This window comes from Strigops habroptila, chromosome Z (genome assembly GCF_004027225.2).
Source record: "Strigops habroptila isolate Jane chromosome Z, bStrHab1.2.pri, whole genome shotgun sequence".
NCBI classification, from domain to species: Eukaryota; Metazoa; Chordata; class Aves; order Psittaciformes; family Psittacidae; genus Strigops; species Strigops habroptila.
In genome coordinates, this window is record NC_044302.2 from 62805696 (window position 1) to 62833088 (window position 27393).

General features: G+C 36.5%; 1 protein-coding gene across 12 annotated transcripts in view; it reads right to left on the minus strand.

Moving 5' to 3' along the window:
* Positions 1 to 27393, minus strand: part of VPS13A (vacuolar protein sorting 13 homolog A) — a 114051-nt gene that overhangs the window by 53603 nt on the left and 33055 nt on the right. For 9 of the 12 annotated variants that reach the window (XM_030511526.1, XM_030511524.1, XM_030511534.1 and 6 more), the window contains 17 exons: positions 25116 to 25254; positions 20157 to 20241; positions 18275 to 18447; positions 16493 to 16649; positions 16026 to 16105; positions 14841 to 14900; positions 14588 to 14744; positions 9928 to 10044; positions 9743 to 9846; positions 9107 to 9274; positions 8202 to 8509; positions 7179 to 7326; positions 6231 to 6381; positions 5216 to 5340; positions 4164 to 4336; positions 3342 to 3562; positions 1959 to 2191 (listed from right to left, as the gene is read on the minus strand). In XM_030511526.1, the coding sequence (XP_030367386.1) occupies positions 1959 to 2191; positions 3342 to 3562; positions 4164 to 4336; positions 5216 to 5340; positions 6231 to 6381; positions 7179 to 7326; positions 8202 to 8509; positions 9107 to 9274; positions 9743 to 9846; positions 9928 to 10044; positions 14588 to 14744; positions 14841 to 14900; positions 16026 to 16105; positions 16493 to 16649; positions 18275 to 18447; positions 20157 to 20241; positions 25116 to 25254 (2599 nt within the window). The remainder of the gene's footprint in view (positions 1 to 1958; positions 2192 to 3341; positions 3563 to 4163; positions 4337 to 5215; positions 5341 to 6230; positions 6382 to 7178; positions 7327 to 8201; positions 8510 to 9106; positions 9275 to 9742; positions 9847 to 9927; positions 10045 to 14587; positions 14745 to 14840; positions 14901 to 16025; positions 16106 to 16492; positions 16650 to 18274; positions 18448 to 20156; positions 20242 to 25115; positions 25255 to 27393) is intronic. The other 3 variants (XM_030511527.1, XM_030511525.1, XM_030511531.1) reach the window with 1 other exon arrangement.

The following is a 27393-nucleotide window of genomic DNA, read 5'->3' on the forward strand; positions in this document are numbered from 1 at the left end:
AAATAGAGAAAAAAAATTTTTAAAATTATATACTTTCAAATATTATGTATCAAATGTACTGAAAGGAAAAGTAAAGCAAAAAAAGCATCAGAAGCATTACCTCAGCCACTCATCATTAAATCATTAAAGATTCAAACACCATCTACAATAAAATGCATTACACTTCAGTAACTCTATTCTTTAGGTAAAGTCTGCATATGTCTTCAGGTACACCACATCATCATGCCTGTGACTTTTGAGAACCAGACTTCTCAGTTAAGGGCAACACAGCAACAACAGTTACAGTTTTCCTGAATAAAAATATCAGTTTGAATCGTAATCACTCAGTTCCAGCTTTATTTTACAATCAGTCCTTGCATACTCTCACTTGCCAAGTTTCACCACAATCTAACGTACACTCTATAAAAAAACAAAAATAAAATAGTGCTATGTGATTAATAAAGCACACAGATGTAGTTAAGACTCTACTGAGACTGTACTGACAGGAAAGTTTGTTTTCCAGTCCCTACGTGAGAAAATATGTCATTCAAGAAGTCCCTAAAGTTTGGGCAACATAAAATCTTCACATCAGTATCAGCCTTCAGAAATCTTGTAATCTTTATATAACATCATACATTTTCTTTCTTCACTAAAGGAGGCCATACAATATCATCTGAATTTCTATATCTCCAATTATTTTCCCAGACTGAAAGAGTATCGTTTACAGAAAACTTGGGTTCAAAGATTTCCTTATGTATGTGTTTTCAAAAGGGGCAGTTATGCTGCTTCCTGCAGAGAATGTCGTCATTTTTGACCTCTACTATTTTACTACTCAAGTACTTTCTGAAATTTTCAAAGGTGGTACCATTTTAAGCATCAAAACTACAGCCCTCTGAAGTTTTTTCCCTCTTTACAGCACAAGCATCCTCCCAAGTACAGGTCTTTGTTTCCACAGTCTGAGACAAAAGATTCTGGCAGAAGATATTCCTGTAAGATGGAAAGCTTGGTGTGAAGCCTTTTAATTGCTTTTTACAAAGCTAGCCACATATTCCCCAGCTACAGAAATGGAAGTTCAAGCAATTCTGCATTGTGTTGTAGCTATCAGTGCAAGTACATCACTTTCTCAATAACTAGATTGTTAACAGATTAATGCAGTCACAAACTCTGTCTACCCAAGGAGTAAACTAAGCTGCTATGACAAACGAAGTCCTAATCCTTTGTACTTATAGCTTTGGTCTTTCCTACATAGTTCCGCAGAGTAAGTAGGCACTAACACAGAGCTGCAAAGACTCGTTCTTCAAAATTCATCTGTCTTTTGAGAACACATAACGCTTCAATATACTGCCAAATGGATTTTTTTTTCTGGTGCAACTAGGTATAGTGTGTTTAGCTGTAAAGGCAGAAAAGTTCTAGAAGCTCCAGAAGTCAATACATTCCACCTGGTCATGAAAACTAACAAGTCTAATTCTGTTGCCAAAATATAAACAGGCAGTTTTAATATAATGGATCTATGGACCTTAACACAAAAGAATTTATGAACAGCATACCGTAAGTAATATATTTCACAATACATACTTCCCATTCAGTCTGTGACCTTTTGTTAGTCACGTAGCTATTCAACACAAAGTTTTAGACTGAAAGTATTCCAAATTTACTATGTTGCATTTGAAATAGTACACACTCATAAAATTCTATTTATATGGCTTACACAGGATGCAAGAGATTATTAACATATTACTCTTCTGGGCTTTTTATTTTAGCTTGACATACTAAGCAAACCTCAAAGCCACAGATCAGGATGATGCTTTTGGCATATCAGACCAAATAGAATAAAATCAACAAAATAAGTTAACCACAAAATTTTACTCATATGTCTGTAATATATATTTTAATGATGAAAGCTTTGGAAATAACTTGCATTCTAGTAAGATCAGTTACACAGCACCTGTTAAATACAAAGAGGATATTTGCAAACTCACCGTAGTAATGTTCCCTTTCCTTTCTTCTGGAAGAAATGGGCATGCTCTCATTTGTAACTCTTTAACAGCAGCTGTCATGCTATACCTTTCAGGACTATTTTTAATGAAGACCTCACATTGTGTTGTAACCACCAGTGCAGGAGCATCGCTTCTTGTTAAGTCGGCCACAAACACAATCTCCGGATTTTTAACAACAATGTTCATTTCCATTGTAGATATAGGCTGCACAGGTGCTTCAAAAATATAAATTAAATTAGACTAATTGTTCACATTAGTTGTCATTATTTACAGCTCTCATAATTAACAGAGACATTTAAAAGATCTAGCATTACTGGTGTCAGAAAACCTGTAGATCCTGGTGATTGAAAAATTTCTAGGCTCCTCACTGGAGATACAAAACCATTAAAGCTCTAATTACTTTCAGATACAATAAAAGATTCCACAAGGCTTCTTTGTCAATTAGTATCACCACTATTGCTACCTCTGTTATCAGCTTCACTAAATATCTACATCAGCCAGCTACAATAGGGTCTTACAAAAATGCTGAAATGCTGGACACATTTTCTGCTCTCTGGAGTAGCAAAACACATTTTTCCATATGACAGTAATGCAGCATTTACTACTGCTTGATCTAGCCATTTGCAGTACTAATATACTTCTATGTAAGACTTCCTATGTTCAGATTTTGATCATCTATTAAATAACCACAGCAGGCGTACCTGAGGTTGACACAACTAAGATATTTAGAGTACAGGAAAACAAATATAAAAAAGACTTGCTTTGCAGACCTGATGTGAACTACAATGGCCTAGAAGCATAAATAGCTCATGATGCTCTAACAGGCTAATTTCTGATGTCAGGTATAGGGTCCTGCACTAGAAACACCTTGGGCACTCAAGCTAAAAGCGTGTTTACTGATGTAGAGAGAAACGCACATCAATGAACAACTTAAATGACAACATTTCTAGGCAGCAACATCAGTCAGGCTGAGTTCATATGTAAGCATAATATAATATGCTCTATCTTTCTGTAGAAGGATGACAATGATGATGGCCGTAATCATCGTTATAAACTTTGTTGAAACTGCAAAGATAGTGAGTGTCAGCAGTAATTGTCCTTTCCCATTTTGGTTTATTTCAGACGTACATTTTTATGTATTTCCTTTGCCTGGTAAGACAAAGCTTCATTTAGAAATAGAGACCAAGCGACATGAACCAATTTCCAGAATGCAAAGAAAGAAATATCAATTGTTAAAAGAATTCGCACTGTATGCATGAATACAAGAAATAGCATAAAGGAGTATTACAATTTTAGAAATAGTATTATAATACAAAAATTAAATGGATATTTAAATGGAAATTTAAAAATATTTCCAGTATATACCTTGCTCCTTTGAAGGTAATGACTGTTTGAGATTTCTCTGTGCAGCAGCACTTTCTGCATTAGCCTTTAAGAATATATCTGCAACAGTAAGTAGAAACTCCATGCTTGCACAAAGGTATATCTCTTGAACAATCACATCAAGAACAGTGCCATCTCTCCCCTGCTTATAGCTCATATCCATCATAACTTTCTTGTCGAATCCATGTTTCATTTCCACCATTCTGAAAGACCATTAAGGCAGAATTTAATGACACAATAAAAACCAGCCACAAGTTCTGAAAACCACTCAAGATTCTCACCCCAGCAATACATTAACAAGAGCGAATTTAAAAACACCACCAACAATTTTAAAAATTGACTGATACAAACATCTACACAAATTCTGTAAAACTTCAAAACTAAGTAGATTCCCATACATTGGCAACTAAAGGTGTTCATAATTTTAACAAGTCATACCATCACAATTCCGTGTTTACGCATCAAAAGTATAGTTTACTGACATCTGGGGATTTTTCCATGGAGAGGAACAATGTTAGTCTTACTTAGCAGTTTATTAAAGCTAAAAATGAAATTTGTTTCTACATGCATTTTTCATTTTATATTTAAAGTTTTGTTCATATTTAGTTTGTTTCTAGCATTTATACTGGTCTCATAAGCAACATATGAAACAAAAGGCAAGTAAGACACACAAGTCTACAGTAATATGTACTTTAAGAACCATCTACACCAAAACAATTGCAGTTTTAATAGAATGCTTAAATGGAAACATTTGGAACTTTTTGTCAAACTTCAATAAACAGTAATTTATGTCAAAACACAGACCTTGGTGTAGCCATCTGGATTGACTGTCTTTTATCATCTAATGTGCAGTTTGCCAGCTTGACTGAAGCATTCATTGAACCATCTGATAACATTTTGACAGCAGCTGACATCAAACCTAATTTAAACTCTGCAAGCTTCAAAAGGTCATCTCTCTGATCCAAATTTGTAACCTGCTTAAATCAAATGAAAATATGTTTGTAGACTTGCTTACAGGTAATGGAAATAATACACATTTGCGATATACAGCTTTCTTCTAACTGGTAAAATATCTAATAATAATGTATTAAACCCACCAGTAATTCAAAAGACAACAAAAATCAGTAACATATAGAGAAGAGAAAAAAAAAAAGCAAAGCTTTACACTTCTAACAGCTTGCCAAAGCAAGCTTACATTAGTGAGAGTGAGACAATGTTTAAAAGAAAGTAGAACTGTCACATACAATTTCAGTTTGTTTGCTGTTTAAAAAGTACATAGTGTATGCAAAGATGCCAAATAAGAAATCAAATTTTGTCTCTTGTGACTATGTAGTGTTCAGCCAGATACTGGAAAATTGTTCAAAATCTACAATAACAGACTACTAAAGTTTAAAATATTACTAAACTTTTAGTCAGAAATTTGCTGACAAGTTTTGTAAATTTAAACCAAGAAAAATAATCATGTATTCATACTATAACACAAATTTAAAATCTCCCTCCACAATTCTGTTTATACACCTGTTTGTGTCCACACGTGTCTAACTAAAGAATAGGCTGCATCCCTCTGCATTTTCTTCTTCCCAAACTGTATTTTAAACTAAGGTAAGTTTTCACCAAATTTTTAGTAGTATCACAGAAAATGCCACATATTATGTGCTACCACCGGTTACACTTTTTCCTGCAACATTTGCCACAATATTTAGTTAAATAGCTATTTATCATTTCCATCACATTTGTTAATATTGTTAGAAATAATTTCCTCTGCTCATAAATTAAACTACTCCTGTTCAGAATTTCCAGCACTCTAGGCAGCCTTGAAGTTGTTTCTTTCTCTTTGTAACTAAAATTATATTTACCTGTTTTGAATCTGGACTATACAATACTAAAGTCAGAGAGTCGAATCTGAAGTCCAGTTTTAGTGTTGTTTTTATTTTCATAGATGAATGCAATTCCACCACAGCGGATGTCACAACAGTTACACCTTTTGAAAATTAGGAAAACACTTAATATGAAAGAAAACTACCTGACTGCAAACAAGGAAAAACTAAAACCTACATCCTCACTAATGACACTACAAAGACACCAACTTCCCCTTTCTTTCACATGTAAATCCATCCACAATAAGGATATGTTTACCATGCTCTCTGTAATTACTTTTGTCAAAAAGCACACAACGTTCGAGAATATAAAATACTCCGCTTATATATTCTATATGCAATTTTTACCATCTTTAGAAGACATAAATGCACAACTTCCCTTAAATATGATGGTTCTGTGTGCAAGAATGTTACAAAGAATGCAACTTTACTTTTATGCTTATTTGTTCATCTTGCCATATCTTTGCTGTTTTTCACATTTAACAGAAGAGTTCAATAAAACATTCTTTTCTTAACCTTACTCGTCTTTTTTTTTTTTTTAGTCTCTGCTGAACAGTTCATGGGCAATGATGCTACTGAATAGGAACAACTTTCAGGGATGACATTATCATGACAAGAAGACCAGATCTAAAACTCAACAGCAACAGAACCAGCATACACAGGAAAGAGAGCAACATACCACCTTTCCAAAGTTGGGATGTTAGCAAACCCAGCTGACAGACTTTTAGGTGCTCACTGCATTACTGCCAGTGGAACAAGACAGTCCTTACATAAAGACACATCACACTGCAAAACTCACTTCAGTAGTCCAGTTGCTTCTATTCGTTATCATTATTGTTTGGTACAGTTCAAACCACAATGTCAAGATAACAAAGGCATGCTGCTAAAAACAACCGAATCTGGCATCCTTTCATAAAGATAATTCTAATAGAAATAATAAATTGACAGTAATACCTAAAAATGTTAGACCACATGTAATTTTAGAAAACATTACCTGCAGAATGCTGTGAAGTACTATGCAAATCACTACATTGGCTAGTAGTATCTTTTGGCTCTGGTAAAGGTGTTGATGCATCAGAGCTTCCACCTATATTTTCATTTAGTGTCCTCAATATTGTGGTAATATCTTCCTGACTGAGAATTATCTTAAAAAAAAAAAAAAAAAAAAAAAAAGAAAATTATTAAACTCAGAACAAATCAGTTCATTCAACTTTTGGCAACTAAAATTAAGTTTACAAATAAACAGATAACCCAAATTAACTTCATCTGAGTCTCTGTTTAGGAGACTACAGAACCAAGTAAAATGTTTTTCTCAAATCCACACAATCCCTTTTTGGTTTGATCTACAAACTTTCTTTACAAAGCTACAATTTAGAAATTGAACATTAGAAGTTGTACCCATACAGAGTGACTTATAGTCACCTAAAACTGTCCACAGTTAAGTCACAAGGTACTTTACAGTAATAGTTACTAGTTCTATTTCAAAATTTGGTAAATTGGTTTCCTCATATGACTGACAAACTTTTTATTTTTTTACGTGAAATTTAAATGAGCACATGCACTAAGTCAGAACTTGTCACAAGTATGAATTCAGCAGGTGATCATGCTGCTATTGAACAGACCAATAAATCCCCTACTTTTCCCAATCCTTCTTTGAAAGATAATGACTGGTAAAAGAAGGCTATAACATTATACCCACTTCTAACTAGCAACAGTAAGATATACTACAAAGTCTGCCTGCATTATCACAGGTGAAATAGAGAGCTTAGATTAGAACAGGAAAGCTACTGACTTCCTTTTTCCCCATGAAACGACAAAATCTGTCCTACCTATACACCTTGAAATCAAAAAATACCCCAAGGAACTTGGATTTCTATGGACAGAAAACCAAATCAATTTTCCACGGATATTTTAACAGCTGCTTTCAGAAACGAGTGCTTACATTCATAGGCTTGAGTAGGCCAGATATTTCAATATCAGGAACTTCGTTATACCATTCAGCAGCTAAATTTCGTTCAACAACTACTTCCAGATTGAGTGGCTGCAGCAACTGTACTTCAGTTTGTAATGAACCTTGCTCATAGCATGATCTGTGAAAAGAAAGAAAATGCTCTCGACACACTTCACTTACACAATCTAACAGAATTCTGTCTTTTCCTCATCGTTTTGAATAGTCCTGTAAAACAGTCTTCATACTACTACTAGTATCTCTGGCTAAAGCCTTACTCCACCAACTAGATATCTTTTCTTGGCAGAGAGAAGACACTTCAGCCATATACTCCTAGTATCTCTAGCTACAGCCTTAATCAACCAACCAGACATCTTTTCTTAGCAGGGAGGAGATACTTCAGACACATAACACACTAACTTCTTGCAAGTTAGGACCTCTTACCGGTTCTCCACTGGAGAGCAATTGCTTCCTCCTTCAGTATTCTTCAACTGTGTTTGAAAATTCCCTTCCCTTCCCTCTCCCTCTCCCAATGTCCTGCCCATTTTCAAACACTACTTTATGGCTATGTGACTTGGTATCTTTCTTGCTATGCATAGAAATCATAAAATCATTTAGGCTGGAAAACACCTTCAAGATTATCAACTCCAGGTGTTCACCCAACACTGCCATGTCTACCACTAACACATACCCCTAAGCACCTTGAAAACTCCATCAAAATAGCCTTTACAAACCGATATAACCTGTGCCAAAGTAGTGAAGGATGCATAAGTCTATTATTCTACATAATACTCCCTAAACAAACATTTCTTCTATATAAAGACGTGTAGATGGCCACTTCACCTAAACCATACATATTAATTGCTTTTACGAATTATTTGTTGTTGTATTTGAAGATAATAGTGTATCCATCAACACCAACTAACTATTTTGATAACAACTTCTCAAAGCTCTCCAACTGAAGTGTCCCAAAAGGATTACATGAGTATAAAAAAAAAAATCTTAACACTACATTACCTGTATAACTTCAGTTCACTCAATTTCACTGTCATACAGTCAACAACAGGTGGGAGATTATACTGTGTTTTTGTTTTAGAGATAAAGAACTGGTTCTTCACAGTGATTAGACCAAGATCAGCCACCAGGACATTTGTAGACATTGCTGACTGTGGAACTATCACAACAGGTGCTTTAATATTGATATCTAGTGCCAAACGGGAACTACGCTCTGCTAGTTCTTTTACACCTGTAGCTGCTTTCTCTGCTGCTTGAACAGTTGCCTCAGTAAGAGCTTCCTTGGCCGCTTGAAAGTTATTTACAAAAGCCTAGTAAAAGAAAACAGATCTTGGGATTAATAATTACACTACTTCAAAAGCACTTAAGAATCATATTTTTTTTAAAAGCAAACCATCTTGAGATACTCTTTTTGCCACACACTTTTCCTGACTTCATTAATAGCATAATCTCCCTCCAAAATACAATAAAGAATGCATACAGATAAAAATAAATTTCCATATTAAACATTTGGTAAATCAGATATTAACAGCAATGACCCTGTAGTATGACTTGTATGAATGATGTTTTATTTACTCATATGAAGAGTAAAAGATAGATTTACTTAGAATTTATGGAAAAGGCATTAATTTTCATGGTTTACTACTTGTATTTCAGTATTAAAAACAATGAACAGAAAATTACTAACAATAATAGCAAATACTGTTGCTTAGCCACCTCTCCACAATGAGAAACATATGGAGAAGAAAGGTAAATAGCCCAACCACCAATCCAAGTGAAGTTTTTACAATAGTATATAAGAGTTCTTACACAAATGGCCACCACTCCATATGGGATGTTTTAACCTTTTCTAGGTCTGACAGTGTTATCTGAATGCTGAAGCACAGTATCTGGAAAATTTAACTTACCAAAATAGATGAAATGAATTTGTTGACAAAAACTACTTGAATACACCCAACAGTCAGGTAAATACGATTGTCAACAACATTCATATTTGTATATGCAATGCCATCTGTAGCATTCACATACGATATCATTCTAAAGTTGAAGACTTCTTTTCCTGTGATGTAAAGAGCCTTAGGAAGACAAAAAAAAAAAGTCTGCTGTAAAAAGCTTACAGTAGAGAAACTGAATTCCAAAATGAAATCTAGTACTTCCATTTAATCAGTACTTCACACCTTCAAAACATTTTTACTTCAAATATTTCAACAATAAATGAAATAAATACATAAAAATCCTTGAAACTGCTGAAAATATTCAGTTAGAATCTCAGCCTGAGTAATAATTATGTCCATTAGTCAACAAAACAACGAGCGTACTGAGTAGGTGGGCATCACAGTTCCACAAAAATCAATGTCAGCCTAACAACTGCTGGTTGTGGGGGCACAATGAGTCTGCCTATATAGAGAATAATGCTCCCAGAAAATACATATTATTAAAAAGGAAAAAAAATTAATCACAGCTAAAGGGTACAAGTCCAGAAAGGAAAGTCAATTGAGCATCTATATTCTATTCAGAAATCAATGATACATGAAAATGCATACCTTTTTATACAATGCTGTCTCATCAGAATCCACAATAATGATGTTCTTTAATTTTGCAGTTACTTCTGTTGCTGATTTTTTCATGATCACTTGGCTATCCAGACCTTAAAAAACACGAATGCAAAATCTAGAGACAATTATCATTACAAAGGTTTGTGTCTTTGTGATTGAAGTTTTGTTCCTACCTTCAATGTGAATTTCAGCTATTCTATGTTTTTTCTCGGTAATAAAGATACGTAAACAAGATAAATCCGCACAGATATTGAGGTCAATAACATCTTCATACTTCGATTTCTTTGATGCTGTGGGAAATACAAAACAATAAAGTTACAGTTCTTTAAGGAGGAGATGTAATATTTCAGGATCTCTTTCCTAAAGCTTTGTTTGTATCAAGCCTGCAGCACTGGCAAAATGCACTTGCACAAAATGCAAGTACGACACGAAGTATACACACAGGATTGTATATGTAGGAGTCCTTATGTGCTTCAAAAACTGTGGTAATCAACATGAGTATTTTATTAACTGCAAGAAATACACTTAATATACCTCTACATAGCGCGATGCAAAATTAGAGACAGGTTATTCAGGACTAAGTTTATCTCAAATAGTGGTAACATTACAGCCACATTAATACACTACTCTTCTGGTCTATTGACTAGTCATCTGCAATCACGGGTCTTGTTTATATACGGCAGGCAATGTTTTATTATATCTCCACAACCTGTATTTTCTAAACTTCAGTTTTAAACATGAAAAAAACATTAATATAACTAGACATTGAAGATTACGGACAGTGAGCATCCTTCAAAATGAGTATGGGCACCCTTAAGAACTATAAAAGATACAAACACAGTGCCTTTCAGAACACAGGTGTCCAAATACTTAGTCCCTTTTTGGTTTTTCCAAAACAGAGTACAAGTAAAAATATGCTATTTCATGTTAACAGAAAAAATGTCTGCATATTCATTTGAGATGCCACACAACACTATCTGCAGGTACAATGCTAAATACAGACATCAACAGATAAGGGACTCAACCAATAACTTACTCCATTTTTTTCTTGAAGTCAAATCTGAAATAGTGTTATATGCTACTTCAAATGACAACAGGAAGTATCACATCTTGGATTAAGGGACTTTGAGTCCTAAGTGACAAAATCATAAAGGTAATCTATATGCAAAGCTAAATTACATATATAAATATACAAAGCTAAACTACGAGGCAAAATTAAAAGTAATAAACATCGAACCCATTTTTTTCACAGCCTACCTTTTCAGATGAGATATGACCTTTAAGGATTCTGTGTGAGCATGTTAAGGCTTTCTCAACCCTCACAATCAAGCTATCGTTCCATAAATAAATCAGCTTCAGTTACATGATTTTATTGTATATTGCTAACAGAAGACAATCCACAATAACTACCCTCAGTTAAAAGTTTAGTTTGCACAGTTGTACGGAAGTGGGGAGAAGGAGGGAGGAGAATCACCTAGTGACAGGACAAGGAGGAATGGCTTTAAAATGAAAGAGGGTAGATTGAGATTAGAGATTTGGAAGAAATTCTTCACTATGAGAGTGGTGAGGCACTGGAACAGGTTGCCCCAAGAAGTTGTGGATGCCCCACCCCTGGAAGTGTTTAAGGGCAGGTTGGGCCTTAAATCTGGTCTAGGGGAAGATGTCTCCACCTGTGGCAGAGGGATTGGAACAAAATGATCTTTTAGGTCACTTCCAACCCAAACCATTCTATGATACTATAAACTGCCACATGTTAATACATCAGAAACTAATTTCATCCTTTGCCTCCAATAATTTTGTAAGATACCAAGCACTTCAGTGTTTGCCTGCATAGCAAAATGGTTCAAAGCTGGAGAAGTGCTGAATCTTCTGTTCACAGCCTTGAGTAAGCCACAGAACAGAAGCCTTTAAGTTTTGGACTTAGGGTTAAGTCCATGAAGATACACAAATGATATTTCACCTAGACTCCAAGCATGTGCCTCTTCTAATATGCAATGGAAACCTACAAAACACCATGAAAGAATGAACGGAGGAACTCAACTTCTTAACAATCTGACAGAATAGTAAAAAAGAAAAAAAGAAGGGGAAAAAAAAAGGAAGAAAGGAAAAGTCATCAGCTGAAAGACCATGGCTGGGTGACATATTTATGCTCTTCTAAAATCTCATCCCACCAGATTTCTCACCATTTCCAAGGCAAACATATAGTGCAGGTACTGTTTCTGTCTCAAGCTTTTCTTCAAAAAGCATGATCAGACTGGTAGTGCACCAACCTCCCATAATAAAATCACTGATCCTCAGCAACGCTGTGAATTTATCACTGAATATGAGTATACACTAGACTTACAAACATATTTCTGTTTAGCAAAATAGAAATGTTTGAGAAGGCAGCACAAATTAACATTCTCAGATGAATCTCACCACATACTGCAAATGCGATACTTGGAGTGTAAAGATACCAAACTACTACTGTAGTTTAATGGAACTGCTTGTAAGAACCAACATCAGTGCATGCAGGCAGCCTCGGGAAGATCTCATCAACATACCAGTGGGTTGGCTAAGTCAGTCATACAAGGAAACTATTGAAATCAGTAACATAGAGCAACTATTACAATAATTCAACTAGAATCACCTTCAGAACTATTCTTTACTGTAGTTTTTGTGGGTGTTTTTCTTTTTTGCTTTAATAACTAGCTGGACCCTCAGTGTTTTACAATTAACAGCAATCAATGATTACAAAGATCTCAGAGAAGTCCTTCTCAGAACAGAAATGAATGTCAGTGGTATAATGTTGAGCATTTAACAGCCAACAGAAGCAGACACAAGATTAATAAACGGAGATGATCCGTTTATTTGCTCTTGCACAAGATCATCAACAAATCAGACTTGCTGAGTTCTTGGTCAGATTATGACAGAACTGCATAGCAAGCAAGTTATCCACAAGAGACTGATGTTCCTCAAATACAAGGTAATAAAGTAACTGCAAGGCAATCAAGTGTCTCAACTCATCCCAGGGAATGACAGGCTGAGAAAGTTGGGGCTGTTCAGCCTGGAGAAGAGAAGGCTGTGTGGAGACCTCATAGCAGCCTTCCAGTATCTGAAGGGGGCCTATAAGGATGCTGAGGAGGGACTCTTCGTCAGGGACTAGAGTGGTAGGACAAGGGGTAATGGCTTCAAACTTAAACAGGGGAAGTTTAGATTAGATATAAGGAAGAAGTTCTTTACTGTGAGGGTGGTGAAGCACTGGAATGGGTTGCCCAGGGAGGTTGTGGATGCTCCATCCCTGGTGGTGTTCAAGGCCAGGTTGGACAGAGCCTTGGGCAACATGGTTTAGTGAGAGGCGTCCCTGTCCATGGCAGGGGGGTTGGAACTAGATGATCTTAAGGTTCTTTCCAACCCCAACTATTCTATGATTCTATAATTAAAAAAACACAAAAACAAACAAAATAAAGGAAAAGAAAAAAGACAATTTATGAGGGGTTTTGGTTTTATTTGTTTTTTTCCCCATGTACTCAGTGCCTTGAATACACAGCAAAGGTACATCTTGACCAGTACGTCAGAAAACTGTGCATAGAACGAGATGAGATTAACCTCATTAGAAGAGAGTAATTCCTTTAGACCAGTATTGCTGGATACCTGACTGGCCTGCTCCTCTTTCACGCTGTAACAGTACTAATACTTTTGCCGGCCAAAGAGAGATAAGAACCCTGTATTTATACATAGAAACCAGATACCTACAGAGTAACAGCTACATCTGATAAACGTGAGAAAGCTCACCAGATTTCTCTCAATTTTCAGGAATTCATATTCTACTTATGTGTCCCTAAAAACATGGTAATTGATATTAATGAATGCTATTACCAGCTTCTTATAACTAAAGATTGAAAATGGTCAAGCCAGCTTCTACCATGCAAGGACTTTCTGTTTATTACACTTCAACGTAAATTCAATTCATGTGCCTGTTAATAAACCCAAAGCAGCAATTCCAACAAATTATTCCTACAAAACTGGTGCCAAACAGAATTTAGCTGTTCAGCAACCAGTAGGTCACTAGTAACCAAAACTGTCCTCAAGCTTATGAAAAGCAGCACTATATATTTTGTACTAATATCTACAGCCAATATCTACACATCAATAAATAGCTAAATGAGTACCTACCTGCAGGTTGCAAACCTAAACCAACAAAAATATTATCTCAATGTGAAAATAGTGTACAAAGTCATTTCATTGAGGAATTAGAGAAAAATGGTAATTATGCTATTATTTGGAAAGAACAAAAGTGCCTAGAATGTATTTAATACATTTACTGTAAGTTTTCACCTTAGTGCTAAGTTTTCTAACCAGTAGGTTTTTTTCCATTTCCTTTTCTACCTAAATGCTGTAATGCAAAAATACTTTTCTCATTATATGTAAGAACACCATTAGGAACATAATCAGTGACAGTAAGCTAGCACCTAATGCAGATTAACAAAACTATGTGAATTTGAACACATATCTTCAAAGAACATGCTTAAGTATTTCTACCTCAGGAAATATCAACAGCTGTGGCATCTACCTTGCCTCATTAATTATAGTTATTTCTCATTTACATGCTCCCAGCCAAGGAATAAGAGCATACCTTTGCTACTCCATACTACTCTGACGGCTAACATTCTTATTACCACTGAAATTAAAAAAAGGCTGTGAAGTGAAGTAAACATAACCTGAAGAAAATTTCTCATTTCAAAAGACACTGATAGGCTCACAAAAATAGAAAATATTTGTTTGCTTCCTTGCTTAAATAAGTGAGGAGAGAGGAGTGAAAAGAGAGAGAGAGACGGAAAAAAAGAAACTTACTTAATTTCTTAAGAACATCCTTCTTCTCCTCTATTTTTTCATAGACCGGTTCTTCTGCAACTTTAGTTTCTTGTTTGGGTAGAATATTATTCAGATAGTTCACAGCATTCAGCAGAGCTTGAGAATGCAACTGAATATCTAGAGATGAAAAGTTCACCTAAAAGAACAAATTATATTTATCCAATATGCCTATCTCCCCACAATGAGACATTCATGTTAAGGAAGGGAAAAAAAATAAAAAAAAAAATCATACCTTTATTTTCTGTAGAACATTCTGATAAATAGTTTTCAGTTCTGGTCCATTAATATCAGCCTATTCCACCAAAAGTGCATGTAAAACAAACAAATCAGGAGGTTACTAATTTCACAGGATCACAGAACCATCAGGGTTGAAAGGGACCTCTGGAGATCATCTAGTCCAACCCCCCTGCCAAGCCAGGGCCACCCAGAGCAGGTTACACAGGAACGTGCCCAGGTGGGTTTTTGTCCTGGGTTCAGCTGCAGCAGTCATTTTTTCTCCTTCTTATTAGCTGGTGTAGCTGGTGCAGTGCTGTGTTTTTAACTTTCAGCCTGGGAACAATGCTGATAACACCAACGTTTTTAGTTGTTGCTAAGTAACGTTTACTCCGACCAAGGACAGCCTCAGTCTCATGCTTTGCCAGGGAGGAAGGGAAGCCTAGAGGAAGCAGTGACAGGACACCTGACCCAAACTAGCCAAAGGGGTATTCCATACCACAGCACGTCATGCCCAGTATATAAACCGGGGGGAGTTACCCAGAAGGCCCAGATCACTGCTCGGGTCGGGCTGGGTATCGGTTGGTGGGTGGTGAGCAATTGTATCCTCTCCCCTTGTTATTTCCATTATCATTATTATTAGTTACTGGACTGCTCTTATCTCAACCCATGGGAGTTACATTCTTCTGATTCTCCTCCCCATCCCTCCAGGAGCGGAGGGAGGAAGAACTTGGGGGGGGGAGTGAGCGAGTGGCTGCGTGGTTCCGAGTTTCCGGCTGGGCTCAAACCATGACAGTTTTGAACGTTTCCAGAGAGGAAGACGCCACAACCCCTCTGGCAGCCCATTCCAGTGCTTTGCCAGCCCCAATGTAAAGAAGTACTTGCTCATATTGAGGTGAAACTTCTTGCATTTTAGTTTATGGCCATTGCTCCTCATTCTGTTGCTGAGCACACCTGAAAAGAGTCTGGCACCATCCTCCTAGCATCCACTTTTGAGATATTTCATTACAGAGAATTTATTTTAAAAAACACTACAACTTAAGATGTACAAGTTAATCTGTTTAGGGAGCTGACACACTTTGCACATGACACTCAGCATGTTAAGGAATGAGTAAGTAGGAAAAAACCTTCAACAGCTGCTCAGTAAGATTGTACTGTCTATGCTTGGCTTACAATTGAAAACCTAAGTCTGTTCTTTTCTCACCTTTATGTACTCCAGAGTAAGAAGGTCATCATCCACATTATCCAAGGTAGTAACTATGTAAACTGGTTTGTCATTATCATCTTAAAAAAACCCAGAAGGAAAAAAAAGATTACTTTTTTTAAGGAGAAAAAACAAACAAACAAACAAAAAAGACAAGTTTTCTACAATTCTTTTAATCATCTATAGACTACAAACTAGACTACTAGCTATCATTACTATTTAATCACAAAACCTCTTCTGTAGAACTAGTTAGATGTTTACTAAAATCATCAGCACTAAAACATGTTTACCAAAGCTTTACTAAGAGAATGAATTCCCTAATTACTTTTGCCTTCCTCATTCACCCCCTTCACTTAATTTACAGAACAAATCTTCTTCAGTTGACAAAAAAAAGCCCCATAGGCTTTTAAAATACAAATTCACAGTGTCGTTTGTGAATTATTTTTTATCAGACTATACATACTTACCCACATACTCTGGGCACACCAGAGAAACTTCACGAAGGAAAGCATTTGCCGTCACATCAAATCTTCTTAATTTAAGTTCAGTGCCTAACTTAATAATATCAAGCTCCAGCACAGGTGTCTCAGCATTATCAGTAAGACGGCATAGTTTAATTAAGACCTAAAAAACCCCAGACAAACAGAAAAATAAAAAAAAGGTAATGGATTATCTCTTAGTTTTTATATAGTATTATATATTTATGTATATTTTACTGGTTAACATCTACGGATCATTCAACTTTACAGAGCACATGCCCTGAAAAAAATAAACAGCTCAACAACCAAAATGCTGGAATACTGTTTGCTGCAATTTTAACAAAAACTTCAAACATACACACATGTAATATCAAAGCTACACCTACATGAACTAATTTATTTTTTAAAATCTCTGTAAGCATTTAGTAACGTTCAACTTCATAGTCAAAATGAGATTTTCGGTCAGAATAATGAATTTACTGCTGTCACTGGAATTTCTTTGAACTCTCCTGGGAAGAATTAGATTCCCAAGCTGAGTATCAGCTCAAAGGATTTCCTACTTTTTCACCCATGCATGACAAAGATCTTGTTAAATAAATTCCTACCTGAGCTGTTTTTAATCAGTCTTTCTCAAACAAAGCAAAACAAATACATATGTACTTTTCCACATAATGCTCTCCACAGAGACAGAAAATCAAAACCAAACCCAGTAAGTCATTTTAAATTACAAAGCCAACACAAAGGTGACTCTTCATAGATTCTCAATTGATTTTTTTCTTACAGATTTTAAGATAGTTTCCATTAGTGAATAATGTAAACCATAGCATTTATCTTTAGACTAGTAGTTGTTCAAGGCCAGGTTGGACAGGGCCTTGAGCAACCTGGTCTAGTGGGAGGTGTCCCTGCCCACAGCAGGGTGGTTGGAACTAGATGATCTTAAGGTCCTTTCCAACCCAAACCATTCTATGATCCTTAAACAAAGTCTTGTCATCAGTCAACACCCAGAAAATTTCAATTTTATTTATGTATTTTCTATATGGTATAGTATATACTATGTTGCAAGCTAGTTATGATGTGTTGAAGCCATTTTGCAAGCCCTACCCTAAAAGAGAATTTTTAAAGTTAACTGCATTTTTATGGTTTAATGGTAAAGCTAAAAGGTGAGCAGTAGCACTAACACTGTCATAGATGTGATAGCCTAATGATAAAGGTAATGATAGTGATAAGAGGCCATCTGTTTTACTAGGCTAACTGGTGGAGTTAGAATCTTGCACTTGGGTAGAATACCCTCTCCTTACTCTTCCCCCAAGTCTGGAACAGCAAGAATAACATATAAAACATTTCATAGTGAACATGTTACAGATTTAGGTGTGAAGTCAACGAAGCCTGGGAAAAACTGGAGCTGAAAAATACAGTGCCTGTTACAAGATGAAACATGCATGAAGTTTTCCTAGTGACCACATTAGTATCCCGAAAAAATGTCAAAAGCTACATCTTAAGCCAAAAATATGTAACATGACTTTTGAGTGATAGTTAGGTAAAGGAAATTCAACAATAAAATTAGCTGGGATAAATCAAAGGAGATAAACCAAAGCATTTCAGTGATGACAAGGATGGAGAAGCAAAACTCTGACTTGGAAAAGCCTACAGAGTAGTTTCAACAAGAACTGGGGAATCAATACTTCTGTAGACACGGATTCATCACACAAGAAACAGGGAAAAATTACCATTCAGATGTGATTCAGAGAAATTTTAAAATATCACTTTTACCTCAGCTACTTCAAACCTTAGCTGGAATTTTGTCACAGCTTTCAAAGATTCCTGTTTACATAGGGTTTTTTGCCTTGTACTGCTAGTTTGCTTGAGGGAACCAGACGGAGTTTCAAAAAACGGCATGTCTTCCACAGGACTGCTCAGAGCATCATAAAATTCTTCTTCTGATTCTAAGGATTAATTCACAACAACATTACGTACAGATTTCAGACAGCCAATATACTCTGACCTAGAATTTTCATGACTACATCTATAAAAACTTAAATGTACAAGTATGGGAAGATTACCTAGCTGATAATTAGCAAACAGTAAAGTCTGTTTCTATCATTATCTCTGCTCCTGGCTCCACAGCTTTTCACCACAGCTACATCTCCCTCTAACACATCATCATAAATTAGTTCTTTTCAACTAATTCCTTCATCAACAGTCTCTCACTATTGTCTATGCAACAGAGAGCACAAACTGTGGCTCATCTTGCCTTCAAGTTTGTACTAATAGCTTAATAACTCTTATGCTGGTCTGACTGCTGCTGACCACACAGAAGCCTTTGTGCCACTAATAGTGACACTACTTTGGATCTCTCCCTGCTAAGGATCTCCCATTTCAGGGGAGACTCCTAAGTACTATCAAGGTTTTAATCCACCAATTACAGAAGTATAACCAAGACAAATAGATGGCACCATCCTATAAGGCTCTTCTCCTTCACCTAAAACCATAAGCAGTGAAATGAAAGGTAACTCTGGAAGAAGTATCCTTCTTCTGACAAAACTGAACAAATGACAATAAGAGGTATTTTCTATGGCTTAAAAGCACCCTTCCATCTGGGGTTGTGAAGACAGAGAAATAACATGAATCACTTAAAATTACTGCACAGTTGTATGCATAGTAGAAATTTAAAACCAGACTTGATTCAACCTAAACCTAGTTATTACTTTCTCAAATCAATTTTAGCCACTGTTGCCTTCATCTCACCCTAGTATTTAAGAATTGAAAGACACTTTCTCTCTTCCTTTGGGCACTTAAAGGAACTCATAGTTCCAAAAAATATACGTACACACACAGATACATATTTGTATCAATACTTTACACACACACTGAATTTAAAGTGATGAAGTAGATGTAAAAATTAACTTTGCTAGTGTTTGCAAACCGCATATATTATTAACATGAGAGAGGAGAAGCAGTATTGTTCTCTGTTTCTCCAGCTGATTGTTTTGGCCTCAAAAAGGTGATTGACACTGAAATAACACTCATATATTTGTGTATTTTTCATATGTAACTACTAGATGGAATGTTACAATCTAAGCTGTTTGCACAGCAAGGCATTATTAAACATGACCAATTTCTCCATGGCCAATCTTCTGTCTGATCCTGGAGAAGTTGAAATGATGGGGTTTTATAACAACACAGTAATTTCCAACTGTCCTCATTTCAGTATTTTGTAACTTAAATAAATCCAGCTAAGTAGGAGAGAAATCCTTCACCACAAGAAAATAATTTAAACTGCTGTCAGATGACTAAGCACATAGTGAAGCAAAAAAATGGCATACATACTACTTCAGATGTTCTGAATAGAGATTTGTAGTAACGTATGCAAAGACAAAAATAAACAAACCTATCCTACCAAACAATTTACTGCTTTGCCTTTAGAAAGGGAACAAGAAAAACAAACACACAGAATTTTACTGCTATGAGAAAATACACAAGTATTTTGTATAGAGAAAATTATAATAAGCTGCACCAACTACAACACTACCAAACCTCCAGAACTTAAAACAAAGCCACAAGTGGTCACTTACTCCAAGAGAAACAAATTAATTCAATGAACTCAAAAACTTGACCTGTTTATTATATCAGACTTCAAAATAGATAGGATTACCTGACTCAGTAAAAGAATGAAGATCCAAACCAGGAAACACACTTTGCGATAAATGTGTTGCTGAAAGCACAGGCGATAGCATAGACTGAAACAGAAGATACAATTATTTTTATTTTTTGCTTAGATATGTGCTATTGCATATACATATGCTGCATAAACTTACAACATTGGGAAATGGGACTTATTTTAAGTGCAAATCACTATTGTTAAAAAATTACGTTACTGAAATTAAAAACACACAGAGAAATGAGCCCTAAATCAGACACGGCATATTCATCTCGCTACAGAGAGAATACATCAGGGAACATTGCGAACATCGAATATCACAGATAGAAAGATGGACAAAAAACAGCACATCATATGAAAACTCTGGAAAGACAAAACCTAGTCCCTCACAGGACGACAGCATGGCCACAGCAGAGAACACAGTAAAAGAAAAGATCAAGTGTTCTTTATAAAAATCACGACAGTAGTGACAGGTGGGAAAAAAAAATAAAAAGTGCTAGAGATAATATTAGAGCAAACAGATGTATCTATATTTCACAGACTCATAGAACCATTTAGGTTGAAAAGACTTTGAAGATCATCAAGTCCAACCGTCAACCTCACACTGACAAGTCCACCAGTAAACCATGTCTCTAAGCACCATATCTACACGTCTTTTAAGTACCTCCAGAAATGGGGACTCAACCACTTCCCTGGGCAGCCCATTCCAATGCTTGACAACCCTTTGGTGAAGAAATTTTCCCCTAACAGAATCATAAAAATATTTAGGTTGGAAAGGACCTTAAGGATCATCTAGTTCCAACCTCCCTGCCATGGGCAGGGACACCTCACACTAGACCATGCTGCCCAAGGCTCTGTCCAACCTGGCCTTGAACACTGCCAGGGATGGAGCATTCACAATTTCCTTGAGCAGCCTGTTCCAGTGCCTCACCACCCTCACAGTAAAGAACTTCTTCCTTATATCTAACCTGAACTACCCCTGCTTAAGTTAAACCCATTACCCCTTGTCCTATCACTACAGCCCCTGACAAAGAGTCCCTCCCCAGCACCCTTGTAAGCCCCCTTCAGATACTGGAAAGCTGCTATCAGGTCTCCATGAAGTCTTTTCTTCTCCAGGCTGAACAACCCCCACTTTCTGAGCCTGTCTTCACAGGAGAGGTGCTCCAGCCACCTTACCATCCTTGTGGATCTCCTCTGGACTTGTTCCAACAATTCCATGTCCTTCTTATGTTAGAAGGACATGGAATGCACACAGTACTCCAAGTGGGGTCTCATGAGGGCAGAGTAGAGGGGCAGAATCACCTCTTTGACGTGCTAGTCATGCTCCTTTTGATGAAACCCAGGATACAGTTGGTTTCTGGGCTGCAAGCACACACTGGAGCCGGCTCATGATCAGTTTCTAATCAACCAACACCCCCAAGTCCTTCTCCTCAGGGCTGCTCTGAATCACTTCACTCAACCTGTAGCTCTGCCTGGGATTGCCCCAACCCACATGTAGGACCCTGCACCTCGCATTGTTGAACTTCATGAGATTGGCACTGGCCCATCCTCTCATGTGTCAAGCATGTCAAGGTCCCTCTGGATGGCATCCCTTCCCTTCAGCATGTCGACCGCACCACACAGCTTGGCAACATCAGCATTTGATCCCGCTGTCCATACTGCCAACAAACATGTTGAACAGAATCAGTCGAATCTAAATCTCCACTACCATAACTTGAGGCTACTTCCTCATTTGTTATTTGGGAGAAGAGACCGACATCCACTGTGCTACAACCTCCTTTCAGGTAATCGTAGAAAGCGATAAGGTCTCCCCTAAGCTTCCTTTTCTCCAGACTAAACAACCCCAGTTCCCTCAGCCACTCCTCAGAAAACTTATGCTCTAGACTCTTTACCAGCTTCATTGCCCTTCTTTGGACAAGCTCCAGCACCTCAGTGTCTTTCTTGTAGTGAGGGGCCCAAAACTGAACACAGTATTTGAGATGCAGCTTCACCAGTGCTGAGTACAGGGGGACAATCAACTTCCTAGTACTGCTGGCCACACTATTTCTGACATAAGTCAGGATGCTATCGGCCTTCTTGGGCACAAGCTGGCTCATGTTCAGCTGGCTGTCGACCAACAGCCCCAGGTCCTTTTCCACCGAGAATCTTTCCAGCCCCTCTTCCCCAAGCCTGTAGCATTGCAAGAGGTTGTTGTGGCCCAAGTGCAGGACCTGGCACTGATCTTGTTGAATCTCATTTCTTCATGTATCTGGAAAAACAGATGCTAGTGGAGTCTTTAATTGTGAGATGCAGTTATGCACAATGCAGACAAGTAACTGGAATGTATGAAATGTCACTGTTTTGCCACTGGAGTGGAGAAAAGGACAAGAATCCTCACTCCACATGATATCATATGTAACAGAATTAAACTGTCTTAGTGAAGATAACCAAAGCCAGATTTTCCCATCAAGCCTCAGAAAGTGGTCTTGGTGGTTTGATTTTGTAAACAATTCTCACCTGCGTTCTCACATGCACGTAGAATGTGTGTGCCTTGCACAGAGCTCTAAAGCAAGGAGAGACATGTACATTGTCTGTGTGCCCCCGTTCTTCTCAAGCGCCTTTGGCTTTGGACTGCGCAAACAACAGTGGTTCTTTCCCCTCCAGCCAACCCCTTACCACTACTTTCAAAGCCCGGTCGGGGACAATTATTCAGTAATGCATAGTATCTTACAGAAACCTAAGTATTATGGCAGCAAAGAAACATTCATAATTGTACGTTGTTTCCAATGATCCACTTTCATCTCAGTCATCACATTACAGCACTCTCACTTCTCAATCTCCAGCCTACATAATTTGACCTTACGGAATATATCCGTGTCTATGAGTAATAGTTACACCAAATCTCTAAAAGTCTTGTAACTGTGAAAGAGTCTCATCTGTAACACTTTTCCGTTCTAAGGTGGCAAGGAGAAGAAACTGTGAGACTTGATTTTACCGTATCATGAGAAATCAAAGAAATCATGAGAAATAAAGCCTTCCACACTGAAGAGCCTTCTCGTGCTGAAGTATAAGAAACTGCAGAGTGCAAAAAACTAGAGGTTATCTGCTCTGAAGAGTCTTCTGTTTTCACAGCCCAAGAACAATTCCTCCACTAACTCAAAATGTAAAGCATAAATTTCACATGTGGAGCTCTGAAAAAGGCTTTCACGTCCTTTTTGGTTCAGAAGTGATGTGATGGCAACAAAGCTCAAAAGAATTTCAGCTACAAGGATGAAAGCATGGGAGTGTACCTGCAACCACCAAAGCAGCAAATCCTCTCAAATTAACTGAACTTAACACCAGCAATTAGTGTCTGTCAAGCTCTGCAGTAGACAGAAGCTTGTGCAGACAGGGTTAACCATAGGTTTTAGTATGGATGCTGCATGTAATTCAAATACATTCACATTGGCTCAACAGTCTTTCCTTACCTCATCTTATACATCCCAAGCAATGTACAAGTAATATTAAGCACAAAGTTAAATTATTTTAACTGTAACAGCTGAATACTATAATTAAATTTGAGCATAGGTAATGTTACAAAGTACAGGATGATCATCTTACATATGCACATTTTATTCATGTAAAACTAAAATCCCATCACTTATTCTTGAGGAAAGTTTGTCTGTAATTATTTGTCAAAACAATAGAGACTAGGGCAGCTTTTGGCTAGGGATACTACTATTAGTACACAAAGAGTGGAAGAGCAGATCGTAACATGACCACTAAAGAGATGGCAGGAACTACGTATTGAAGTGGAACGATCTTCAGTCTATATATACTTTGAATAAGTAAGTATGTCTAGTCATGTGCGTTTACAGTTATCAAGTATTATGCTAACATAACCCACAGAAAACACCACCAAAACTGCAGCAACAGCCATCAAGAACACAATAGAATAATTAGTATAAAGATGAAAAGATAATAATTAAGTAATCTTTAAAAATAAACAAAAAAGAAAGATGACCATTGTTGCTTTAGAATAAAGTATACAAAAGATTAAGTAACATAATTAGAAGCATTTACAAATGACAGAAAAATGGATAGCAAATTTTATCTTTGACCTTGAGATTTCATGTATGTTCAAACAACAAGATTGCTTTAAAGCTACATAAAACATAGCCAGATCACACAGACTAGAGCAATGTTAAAAATTAGCAACTCAGAGTTAATTTCTTGGTTTTGTTAAAAACAGCTCACATCACAAGATAAAACACTTTTCAGGAATAGAAACAAGAAAGTGCCAATCCTCTATCCCAAAAAAAGCATAGAACAGTGATCCAAACCATTTTTACCCAGGAAAGGGGTGGGGAAGTAGGGAGAGAACACACTCCACGCTCCTAAGCCTTAAAAATGCAAGGCAGAACTGCTGCCCACTCAGGTGTGATGTTACCACTGAATAAGGAAAAGCTGGGAAGAGCAGTGAAATCAGCTGAAATGAAGCTGCCATTTCTGCCAGCCAGGCACTCTTTAGTGAACATAGCCACAGACAGGGGATATTTTGCGGGTTTTTTGTTGTTGCGTTGTGGGGTTTCTTAAACTCCAGGCTGACTATGATCCATGTACTACTTCAACTTTAAAATCACAAGGTTTCAAACTTTTCTTTGCTAAACAAAATAGCTGAACACAAGCTCTGCAGCACTCTGATATGTGTCTAAATTTGAAAGTACAATTAAACTAATCCTCAACAAAAGTGAATATGTTTGTTAATCAAGAACAATATGAACTACAAAGTAATACCCAGAGTAACAGAAGTTTGAAGATAACTAACAAGAAAAATTTCTAAGCTTTGAAGAATTACCTAAGTTTTTTTCAAAAAATACTAAGGAAATGCTTGTTCTCAACTTTCTGGCACTCCTTTCTAAACTGCAATAGCAGCTAATAGCAAGAAGGTATCTTCCTGATAATTATTATTGAAGTATTTTTTAAAAATCTTACCTCGGTTATTTTTGGAAGTGTACTGGTAGCAGGAGCACTTTCTGGCTTAGGAATGCTATCAATTAGCTCCAAGATGCATGTCAAGTTCTGGTCTGATATTTGGATAGAGAGTAAAGGCAGCTGTCCAGACAATTTGAACCTGTTTTGTAAACAATGAAAGTTATCTTAAAACTATTTCATTCAAACTTTACATCAATTTTCTTACTGGTCAGAAAATCACTCATCTAACCATTTTGGTTTTTAATATATTATAGATATATAATATATGAATATATATATATTTTTTATATATATATATACACACACATATATGTAAATTCTGTTGCACACAGAGGAGATACTTAACCAGCAATAGAGACACCTTCCACTAGACTAGGTTGCTTTTGATGCAATGCCTCGCAGATCACGACTGCAAATAATACTAATAACCACTTCAGATTTGGCTACATAAAGCATTTTCTTCACAATCAGAAATTGCTCACTCTTATTTGTATATTTGATTACTTGCAATAAATCACATAGGTGACCCTTTACACATTATTTTACAGAAGAAAAGGTGTGGGCTTTCTTTGCATAAGAATGTTTACAACCCAAAACTTCAAGTGAAGTATAGAAAATGCTTCCTAGTTATGTACGTAGTTATGTATATTTACGCTTACTCTAGAAGTAGTCAAGATATTTATCAAAAGAATAAATGTCATAAGAATAAAGGACTTAAAAGAATAAAATAACAGTCTTTAAAACTGAGAGCAGTAGAACATATTTTAAGCTTGTCTAAATAGGCTTTGGCAAAAAGAAATGAAATCACTTCAAATGTAGATGCTGACCTTTTAAAGACCTAAAACCCACCCCAGTCCCAGTTTCTCATAGAATTAAGCAGAACAGAAGTAAGCAGAAAACTGGCTCCAAGAATACAATTATGCTTTTATTACAACATCTAGTTGGAACAGATTAAAGGGGTTTATTCAACAAGCCAACTGTCTCCAACAATAGGCAGCAGCAGATGCTTAACATGGAAGGTGTAAGGAACAGGACCTACTATTCCCTTCCAGTTTGCCATGCTTGACTCACAGCTCAATATTCTAAAGAACATAAAATACGTGGAGAAGATGTATTTTCAATCACCCTCAACTAACTTTGAGAATACAAGGATAACTGAAAAACAGCTCCTTATACCTGAGCAAGCCAAGCACAAAGTTGTACATGTTCAACAGTAAATACCTTGTTTTCTACAGTTCATTAACTCCTTCACATCCTTAAATTCTAAAGTAATCAATTCTCAACTAGTTTTGACTTTTATTCTTACTTCCATTTCTGTAAGAGAGAAATTTAGACCTTCCATTTTTGTTTGTTCTTTTATTTTAACAGAAGGGCAGGGTAGATGTGTAGCTGTTGGGTCTGAAAGGACCTCCATGTACTGCTTGAGTGCTCCAGTAATATAGGACACTTAGAAATCCTCACTTCAACTGATATGGTGGTCTTCAAAAAATGAAAATTACATGAATTAGTATTCTCTTCAAGGCAGCAATACAGAAATGTGCCTTCCTAAACAAAGCACAAAGTCCTGGTAAATTCATTATTATTTTTGAAGAATGAAATCACAAAGAGTTCAACTGGATTCAATGGTGACCCAAGGAAGTACAAATATTAAAGAATCAAAAAAATACAGACACCCAATTACCTGCTTTTTATACAACTTCAAGTAAAATAGATGGCCTCCAAACTAAGGGACTCATTCATTAAAATATATTGTTTAAACAAAGAAGTTTTGGTACTAGTTTTTGTTGTAGAATAAGCATCTTTCCACTCACCTTCCTCCACAGAACTATTCTGTTCTACAGCACAGTTCCAAACATTAATGGAAAAAAACTCAGGAAAAATATAATGCTGACTTTATATATATGTATAAAAATCGGAACACTAAGGAATAGCTACATGTATACTAAAAATACATTCAGAGATGTGTAACTGATGTGAGCAATACTGATGCATAATGCCCTACCCAACTACAGCCACTAAAATTTACAGTTTAGCGTATTTTTACTGACACAAAAGCTATCAGGTGATTTTTATTATTTGTACACAATGTCATTTAGAAATCATAAGAGCCAAATTATTTGTATTTAAGTATCTGTATATAAACACATTAACTGACCATTAAAAACAAAAAGAGATTATGCAGAAAAGGTCAAATCTCCACCATCAAGTAAAAAGCTGCTGTATGTGTCATTTCAAGACTGGTAGGCGACTGTAGAATATTATAATACCATCTGCAGAA